Below are 10081 nucleotides of genomic sequence, written 5' to 3' on the forward strand. Positions count from 1 at the left end.
AAAAATATTTAGTGTCACACTGACAATTTGTTCATGTATAGTTAAAGTAGTTAAAGGTGAAGTTTGAACAGCACAAATAAAGACGATTTTCAAACACTTACTTATAGAATTTAAATATATTTCAACATCGAACAATTTACACATTTTATCTTCAAGATTAAATACATTTTACCTCCTTATTGAAAACATCCTATATGACATGCAGAAATGATCAAATGAAATGAGTAATACATAAAGTAATCATTTTGAAAAATCTTTTCGATGCAAAATTGCATCAGATTGATTTTTTTTTCATGATTGATCTATTATTAACATGAAAGTGCTATTTCTCGTGCACAAATGCAAAGATATCAGTATGGAAATCATATCACACATGGATATCAGTATCAGCATGAAGTCTAAAACTTCACTATAAGTGTAAGACACATGAGATTCACAGTCTGGCTTGAGGTGGTTTTTCGCACAGACTCTGTCTCAGCAGATCGAGCGCGTCCAGTGCCGTCCCCCAGCTCAGAGTAACACCAACGCCTCCATGACCGTAGTTGTGCACCAGAGGCACCTGACGGCCCTGTACAGACAGATATTCACGCTCCACCCGCAGGTTAGCCCTGCCTGGCCGCAGTCCCACCCACTCCTCCATCACCTGAGCCGCTCGCAGGGACGGTTCCAGTCGAATGCAGCGCTCCAGGATCCCCTCGCTGTCCTCTTTATCCACCTCCATACGCCAGTCGCCCTCCTGCCGTGTGCCTCCAATGTTGACGTACCTCACTCCAGGGTAGATGTAGGTCTTGCCATCTCCATCTCTTATGAAGTTCTTCAGCCAAGGAGCGTTAACCGTCAACATTTGTCCTCGAACTGGATAGACCTCCTCATCATTCACCAAAAAACGTGAGCCGACGCCTGAGCAGTTCATGATGGCATCGTAATTCAGGGCCATTTTATGAAGATCAGTCACCTTTTCATGAAGGATCTGACCTCCAGCTACTCTAAACCTATTGGGAAATATAGATGAACATTACTGATTTATTTAGTATACACTTACTATTCCCCTTGTAGTCTTTATATTTGTTTTAAAAATGGACCCTTTTCACATTTCAGGGGTTCTCAGATGCAGAAGTTATCGTAGTTGGGTAAACTTCTATCATTTTCTATATAATCTTCTACAATGTATAATTTTTACGTTCCCAAGAAAAAATACATGACAGCTTTTCTATGACTTTCCAAAACAGGAGAAAAATAATGACAGAAAAGAGAAAGATGACTCCCTCAGCCATATTAGAAACACACAGCAGCGTTAAAGGCCCACTGAAGTGCCTTGAAACACGCAGCATTATTCAATGTGTTGACGTCATTTCCACTGAAACAGGAAGACAGGGCGGGACACCGAACAGCTCCTCCCCTTTTTTTAAATAGCCAATAGCGTTTCGTTTATATCACAGCTTGGCCAGAACCGTTGAGCTCGGTAAAGCTGCAGTTTCCTCTTAATCTCTTTCCGTTTCTCCTCCTAATCTCCTCCAAATCAGTTTAAAATAAAGCATTCTGTGCAGAATTCAACTGGGTCCGATACATATTTTCTGTGCATGTGATATATGTATCATATGTGCTCTCGTGTCTCAGGACCGGAGTATGGAGTCAATATAGGGCCATATATATCTGCAAAATAAAACAATGTTTTGCAAACAAAAAAAATGTTTTGCAAAAAAAATATATATGTTTTGCAAATAAAAATAGAGTATTGAGAAAAAAAATGCTTTTTTGCAAGCAAAAAAATATAATAATTGCAAAAGAAAAGTTAACCACTGAGAGAAAAAAAAAAGTTTAGCAAAGTAAAACTTCAGCAGCATTGACTTTGCAACACATATTTCCCTTTGCGCCGCTCCTTTAAATCCGCGTTTCAGTCATCCGTGCCTCTGCGGCGCAAGCTTTCCTTTGCGCTTCATTTTTCTTTGCGCCTCGCTTTGTGTCCCTGATTTGACGTGGGGGGAGGGGTCAAGAGGTTGGGGTGTGTACAAGGGACGAAGGCGCATCCCTCTCGTAACGTCATCAGCACGAGCCCCAGACTATTATTGTCAATAATACATACCTGTGATCCATCACCCGCATGTCTCTGCTCCGCCATTTCGATCGATCCACTCGGTCTGGGGCTCGCGCTGATGACGTTACGAGAGGGACGCGCCTTCGTCCCTTGTACACACCCCAACCTCTTGACCTTGTGTACAAGGGACGAAGGCGCGTCCCTCTCGTAACGTCATCAGCGCGAGCCCCAGACCGAGTGGATCGATCGAAATGGCGGAGAAGACATTAGGCTTGTTCGACTTCATGCAGTTCTGCGCAGACCGATCGGCGGCTGACTTGAAGCAGTGCATGCCGGTTAGAAATTTTGTCCGACTTGATACAGCGCCGACGCCACGTGACTGTGACGTATGCCATCAAAGTACCGCGAGAGCGATTCGAGAGTAGCCGGAGAACTCAGCCAGCGCAGCTTCTCAAGAGCGGCTGCACTGGGCTGCAGGAGGGCTGATGACGACACAGCTGTTCCACGATTGGCCGGATTCACCGCATGACAACGATCACGTGTGTTTCGTGTTTATTCGAACACCTTTATTTCATCTAAACCTCACAAATCAGTTTTTTATAACAGTAAACACTCTTTTCATGTCGTTGCGATGTTATATTGTGTCATGTTTATCAAATTAAAACTGATTAAAAAACGTATAGACTCCACTTCATTGATATAGCTTATGTTGAACTTTATTCTTGTTCAAACAGACGCTGTATGAAGCAGTAACAGTTACATAAAGTAGGACTATTGAATGAAAATGTCTCCCCGCCTGCACGCGGCTACTCTCGCCGATCGGTTACATCCAGCCGCAGCCGATGTCGAACACACCTAGTGTGTGCGCTGTGGCGGTTCACGTGACGCTAACGTGAAACCAGACTTCATTCACCCCAATAGAAAGCATATTTACACTGTCTGAATCGTTCCCTATCCCCTATATAGTGCACTATGTGCCATTCACCATGTAGAAAATAGTAAATGTGTGAACAAGTGACTGATTTTAGCAAGCAGATTCAGCGTCTATTTATAATGTAGGGGGCGGGACGCTTTAGACTCTAGAGAGCATTTGATTAGACAGAAAATCTGATGAAATTTTGATTTCATGTGGACTTCAAACAGTTTTCTGTAATTTAATGCCAATGTAATATTACACAAAGTATAGTGTTATAAATGTACATAATAAAAAATAAATATATAAAAAATTTGCTAAGTTTTACGATGAACTTGTCATAAGAGAACTTGTCAACTTGTGAAAAGGGTCCATTATATGAATTATATAAAACTTTTTTGTACCTTTTTTCCAGCCATGGCAAGTAGCTCGGACATTCACACTTTAATGTGGTGAACGCTTGTCCAAACTTATGATTAGGGAAACGCTTCATTTCATGATCCGTCATGTATCTGAATCCAAATACCAAATCTGCCCAGTAGGGCTTTTTGTCGCAGGGTACATCCTTGAAAACGTGGTACCTAAGAGGATGCAATGTTGAGATTATGATAAATGAAAACCACATCAATTCATTATCTTTTAGAGTGATCACTAGGGTTTTACCCGGAGCTCAAGTACACGCCAGCATCTCCTGCTTGTGGGGAATCTGCGATGGCCAGAAGATGATCAAATGACTCCTTGAACCAACGCCGTTGCCGTTCGAGAGGGATGTCTAGTAAAATAGTTCAATAATAATCAATTTGACCATTTTTACATAGACGGGCCTAAAAAATGAAAAAGGGCTTAACCTCAAACACACGATACAATGGCAAATTTGCTGCATCTGTCAGTGTTCATCTCACCAGGAAACTCAGTGGCTAGGAGGATTCCAGCAGCTCCATCACTGGTGGTGTCAGGCGAGAACTTCTCAGCAACAACAGTTACAGAACAGTGTGGAAGCTTCCCAGCGACACACACTGCCGTAGATAAACCCACCACACCTGCTCCAACCACCAGCACTTTCACACGCTGCATCTCTCAGCTCAACTACAAGATCCAAAAGAGACAAGATTCAGTGAGCAAATAAACGCCTCAGCAAATATTGATCTATAATTAACTGCAATTATTATCATTTGGGCCCTGTTTCACAGACAGGGTTTAGATTAAGCCAGGATTATGCCTTAGTTCAATTAGGACATTTAAGTAGCTTTTATAAACGTGCCTTAGAAAAAAACATACACCAGTAGGTGTGCATCTTGACACAAAATATTTTAAGATATGTCAGTGCAAGGTGCTTTCAGTTAAAACAGCTCAAACATGCGTTTTAGTCTGGAACTAGGCTTAAGCCTCGTTTGTGGAACTGGGGATAATGTAATTAATTTGATTAAAAATTAATTGATTCACGTACAGCCCAACTCAATATTTATTCACTTAATTACAATACCTTATGCACTCCCTGGTCAGAACATCATTAAATATTTACAAATTCAACATTTAAATGCTATTTGTTTTTAGGTTTACAACATTTAAAAAAAACATTTAATAGCAGCCATAAAAATATACATTTTTATATCAATTGTTACTGAAGAAGCTTGCTGATTTTATTACCCTTCACAATGTAGTTCTCTTACGAGAGGTTCTCTCGTACTTGCGTAAGTATCTTACGCTAGGGGAAAACCTCTTTTCCTCGAGATATTGAAGCCAAAAATTATCCTTAATTTTGCAATAATGTAAAACGCATTGCAGCAGCATGCAGACATGGGCGAGACAGCTCGCGCGCCCATAGGCTGCTCTGCGGCAACTGCACCAGCCTATCGATAGAGGCCCCTCATGACGTCAGGACCAATGAGGGTGCTTCGCGCCCAATACGTCATGTCCCGCCGAAAGCGGGTGGGGCTAGGGCTATAAATACGGCCCAGAGAGGCTGGTTTGGTCAGTTTTTTATCTCTTCAGCGAGCTACGCATCGCTGGATCCTGAGAGAAAGAGGCTATTCGCTACAGTTCGGTCGACGGCCGCAACGCAAAGCGCCGCGAATCGATACTACGGTGAAAAAGGAAGTAGCACACCTACTTCGGGCCGAAATAGCGAAGTTACTGAGCAAAGGGGCTATAGAACCCCTATCACAAGCTCAGAGCGAAGGGGGCATGTACAGCAGATATTTTCTGGTACCCAAAAAAGACGGAGGTCTCAGACCCATTTTAGATCTAAGACGACTAAACAAAGCACTTCTGAAACGACGGTTCAGAATGCTCACGACCAAGAAAATCCTCTCGCAAATTTGCCAAGGGGACTGGTTCATGTCGATAGATCTGAAAGACGCTTATTTTCAAATACAAATAGCGTTACGTCACAGGCGATTTTTGAGATTCGCCTTCGAGGGCCAGGCATATCAGTACACAGTCCTGCCATTTGGCCTATCCCTGGCACCTCGCGTATTCACGATGTGCATGGATGCAGCGCTCGCACCCCTCAGGCTCCGAGGCATACGAGTGCTGAATTATTTGGACGATTGGCTGGTTCTAGCTCGATCACAGTCGGAGCTCATAGAACACAGGACCATATTACTCGATCACCTCGAGAATTTAGGTCTCACAGTCAATTGGGCAAAGAGTTCACTGTCTCCCAGTCAGAAAATATCTTTTCTGGGCACAGATCTGGACTCGCTGTCTATGACAGCACAGCTGTCGCTGCAGCGCAGACTAAGTATTCAGCGCATGACAGAGATTTTTCGCCACGGCGCTTTAGTCCCGCTCAAAAAGTTTCAAAGGATGCTGGGTCTCATGGCTTCAGCATCCTCAGTGCTTCAGCTGGGTCTGCTTCGCATGCGCCCGCTGCAGTATTGGTTGAAAGCGCGCGCCGCGCAGAGCTTGGACCTCCGGTCTCGCGCGCCTCAAGGTCGATCAGAAATGCGTCGCAGCTCTGAAACCTTGGACAGTGACCGACTGGTACCGGTCAGGTGTAAGCCTGGGGACTTCCTCGAGTGTGAAGGTGGTGTCTACGGACGCCTCAACCTCGGGATGGGAGTGCTGCTCGAGGGCAGACCGTTATTCGGCCAGTGGTCGGAACGGGAAAAGCTTCTGCATATAAACTGCCTGGAAATGATGGCAGTCGACAACGCGCTGAGGCGCTTTTGTCCCCAGATAAAAAGACACCACGTCTTGGTCCGTTCGGACAACATGTCAGTGGTGGCTTATATAAATCACCAAGAAGGTATCAGATCCAGAATCCTTCACAGGCTGACGGAACGCCTCCTGGTCTGGGCTCAGCACAATCTGCGCTCGCTCAGGGCAGCGCATGTGCCCGGCCATCTGAATGTGGGACCAGACAGACTGTCCAGAAACAATCTGCCGACAGGAGAATGGTCTTTACATCCACAGACAGTCAAAATGCTATGGAGGACATTTGGCAGAGCGGAAATAGACCTATTTGCGTCTCAAGAGAACGCTCATTGTCAGGAATTCTTCTCCAAGAGCAGGGATGCGCTGGCTCACGTCTGGCCCCGCTGCCCGCTCTATGCGTTTCCCCCTGTCACGCTCCTACCCCAGGTGTTAGAGCGAATCAGGGAGAGCGGATGCCCAGTGCTACTCGTCGCCCCATTTTGGACAAACCAAGTCTGGTTTCCAGTCCTGATGCAGCTGACGAGTACCGCCCCGTGGCCGATACCGGTGAGGAGGGATCTCCTCTCGCAGGCGAACGGCTCGATCTGGCATCCTCGCCCGGAGCTTTGGTCCCTACATGTGTGGGCCATCAACGGGTACCCGTTAACCTCCCAGCGGGAGTGTTAAAGACGATCACGCAGGCTAGAGCTCCATCTACGAGGCGGCTCTATTCCTCAAAATGGTCTGTGTTCACTAGCTGGTGTACAGCGAGTGGCACTTCACCCTCACGCTGTGGGGTGCCGGAGGTTCTCTCCTTTTTACAAGAGCTTCTGGATAAGGGCAGAACCCCATGTACGCTCAAAGTTTATGTGGCGGCCATAGCAGCGTTCGCTGAACCACCGCTTGGCCAGTCATTAGGAAGGAACGATCTGGTCATTCGCTTCCTTAGAGGAGCTAAGAGGCTGAACCCTCCCAGACCACCCTCAGTTCCCGTTTGGGACCTTTCCACGGTTCTGGAAGCCATGAAAGGTGCCCCATTCGAGCCAATACAGTCAATAGACCTGAAACTCTTGTCTTTCAAAACAGTGTTTCTTCTGGCTCTCGCTTCAGTGAAGCGCATAGGGGATTTGCAAGCGCTCTCAGTGAGCGCGACGTGTATGGAGTTTGGGCCAAATGACTCGAGAGTCATACTCAAACCAAAGCACAGATATGTTCCTAAATCCCTCAACACACCATTTAGGGCACAGGTTATCTCCCTGTCGGCCCTGCCGGTATCTGAGGAGGAAGGGGACGCAGGCTTCCTTTGCCCGGTCAGGGCGTTAAGAGCCTATGTGTCTCGCTCATCTGTTTTCAGACAGACGGAGCAGCTCTTTGTTTTGTTCAGCGGACGTTCTAGCTGCGTCAAAACAGAGTCTATCCAGATGGATAGTTGATGCTATAGCACTAGCTTACACATCCAAGGGCCTGCAATGCCCGATAGGTGTCAAAGCGCACTCCACAAGAGGCATGGCCTCGTCGTGGGCTTGGTCCAGTGGGATTGCCTTGCAAGATATCTGTATGGCGGCAGGCTGGGCCTCCCCGTCTACATTTATAAGGTTTTATAACCTTGAGGTTCCCGCTTTACAAGCTAGGTTGCTCTCGGTTTAAATTTTCAGTATTGCCCGCCCGAATCCTATCGGCTCAGGATGCTGAAACCGCTAGAACGTCGATCACTGATCGTATATATACTTCTGTGGGCAGTGCGTAAGTCCCCCATATCTATCAGTCCAGGCCGTGTTCGCCCTGGCTGTGTGGAACACTTGATATAATATGCTCTTATCAGAGCTCTATATTACAGGAATGATGCTATTCTAGCCCCTCTTCCCGGATTCTCTGTGAGTCCCTTGTGATTAGGCACTGTATGAGCCCCGGGCACCTGCCCTTGGGACTTTAGTGTTATGTCTCAAGCACGCACGGCGTTTTACACTGTGTTCCCCTAGCGTAAGATACTTACGCAAGTACGAGAGAACCTCTCGTAAGAGAACGTACTCGGTTACTAACGTAACCTCGGTTCTCTCTAGAAGAGGGAACGAGTACTTGCGTATCTTGCCGTGCATGCGTCACGTTCTGATTCGCTTCAGCGATGAAAAAACTGACCAAACCAGCCTCTCTGGGCCGTATTTATAGCCCTAGCTCCACCCGCTTTCGGCGGGACATGACGTATTGGGCGCGAAGCACCCTCATTGGTCCTGACGTCATGAGGGGCTTCTATCGATAGGCTGGTGCAGTTGCCGCAGAGCAGCCTATGGGCGCGCGAGCTGTCTCGCCCATGTCTGCATGCTGCTGCAATGCGTTTTACATTATTGCAAAATTAAGGATAATTTTTGGCTTCAATATCTCGAGGAAAAGAGGTTTTCCCCTAGCGTAAGATACTTACGCAAGTACTCGTTCCCTCTTCTAGAGAGAACCGAGGTTACGTTAGTAACCGAGTACGTTTTTCGTTTTTCATAACTAATGTTAACTAATGAACCTTATTGTAAAGTGTTACCAAAAAATATATTCCCTTTCACACAATACAGAGACATTTACAACCATGCAAGACAAACATAAAATCAGATTTTGTGCCAACAAAGTCAATAAACGACAGACTTACCTGACTACATTTACATTTATTCATTTAGCTGACGCTTATATCCGAAGCGACTTACAATTGCTATATATGTCAGAGGTCGCACGCCTCTGGAGCAACTAGGGGTTAAGTGTCTTGCTCAGGGACACATTGGTGTCTCACAGTGGATTCGAACCCGGGTCTCTCACACCAAAGGCATGTGTCTTATCCATTGCGCCATCACCACCATTGGCTATTATAGTCTAAATATATTATGCAACGAATCACTTTTTTTAAACAGTCTTAGTGTTCAATATAATAATAATAATAAACGTACTTTTCATACAGCAACCATAATAGCTTAAACATTTTTAGAAATCAGGCCTACAGCTGCCATAACAGTAATAAGAAGCAGTAATAACCAAGTTCAATACAGATTTAGAAACTAAGGTTAAATTTAAAGCAGGTGCACATATTTCGATCACACATTTACCAATACCTCCAACCTTGTGGTAAACCTGCGGTAACAAACAGAGTATGTGAATTATTCCTCCTTGCGTTCAAGTCCTCCTGTAGACAGTGCGTCGTGTTTACGATGGCTGGTGCGTTCAAGTCACTTTCCTCGGCGTAAGATGGCGGAGTACTTTTATTAATAACACAATAATATAGTAAGGTTCTTAAACTCTTGTTCTAGAAAATGAAGAACAAAGAAATGTGCATCAGGTGTACTTTGTTTAAAAAAAAAAAAAAAAAGTTTAATTAATTTTTTGAAGCCACTGCCAACTTTATCGTTACATGTTGCATTGTTATATTATAATGCCATCATATTCTGTGCAAGCAATTAGCTTACTGCGTTGTAAATAGAAAAGCCTGACAATATCACTGCTAAATACCTTTAAGGATTGTTTTTCACGCCCCCAACTCGTAAAGATCTGGGTTTAGAGAAAATCCTTTACTGTCTATGAGAAAATTCCGAGCTCACCACTGGTATTTACGACATTGTGGTGGCGTTCATGTGCGTTTAACTCGTAAATACGATTTATACGAGATGACTTGAACGCACCAGACTAGGACCAGAGAATGTCTAATATGGCGAGAAGTTTCACTCTCACTACACTTCCGGCTTCTGAACTGGTTGCAGTTCCACCCTGATTCCATATGAGGGCGCTCACAGGACGAGTGCAGAATGAATGGAGGTCAATGGCGGTATACCCCTCAAAATCCACTTTTCTCAGGATATAATTTTTTGTCTAGTAATTTGAATGTTGTATTCGAAAGGAGATGCAAAGAAATTACACATTGCTGGGTGTTAGATTTTTTTAGAGTCACTTATTTGATTTAAAAAAGTCTTTCAAAATGTCAATGACGTCAGAATGCTGACGTCATTAGCAGAATGCTAGCGTGTTAT

The 10081-nt window shown here is 44.8% G+C and overlaps 1 protein-coding gene across 2 annotated transcripts; it reads right to left on the reverse strand.

Annotated features, from left to right (window-relative positions):
- Window positions 1-99: 99 nt before the first annotated feature.
- On the reverse strand, window positions 100-9535 carry LOC309479105 (D-aspartate oxidase-like). 2 transcript variants are annotated; one of them, XM_082142987.1, is made up of 5 exons: window positions 9173-9535; window positions 3851-4034; window positions 3612-3720; window positions 3353-3529; window positions 100-992 (listed from the first exon to the last, which is right to left on the reverse strand). In XM_082142987.1, exons 2-5 carry the CDS (start codon window positions 4020-4022, stop codon window positions 434-436), a joined length of 1017 nt encoding a protein of 338 aa, XP_081999113.1. In that variant the 5' UTR covers window positions 4023-4034; window positions 9173-9535; the 3' UTR covers window positions 100-433. The 2 variants fall into 2 exon arrangements, with proteins under 2 accessions (XP_081999113.1, XP_081999114.1); XM_082142988.1 differs by having other exon boundaries at window positions 9167-9535.
- Between the last annotated feature and the right edge of the window lie 546 nt (window positions 9536-10081).

This window comes from Leuciscus leuciscus, assembly GCF_965113295.1.
Source record: "Leuciscus leuciscus genome assembly, chromosome: 17".
Lineage (NCBI taxonomy): Eukaryota > Metazoa > Chordata > Actinopteri > Cypriniformes > Leuciscidae > Leuciscus > Leuciscus leuciscus.

Bases quoted from the DNA above. Each gene is read 5' to 3' on its own strand.
- LOC309479105 (XM_082142987.1), bottom strand. From the start codon at position 4,022: ATGCAGCGTGTGAAAGTGCTGGTGGTTGGAGCAGGTGTGGTGGGTTTA. The intron at 3,721-3,850 runs GTGAGATGAACA...CTATTTTACTAG, and splicing joins CCTAGCCACTGAGTTTCCTG to ACATCCCTCTCGAACGGCAA. The intron at 993-3,352 runs GTACAAAAAAGT...ATTTCCCAATAG, and splicing joins TTGCCATGGCTGGAAAAAAG to GTTTAGAGTAGCTGGAGGTC.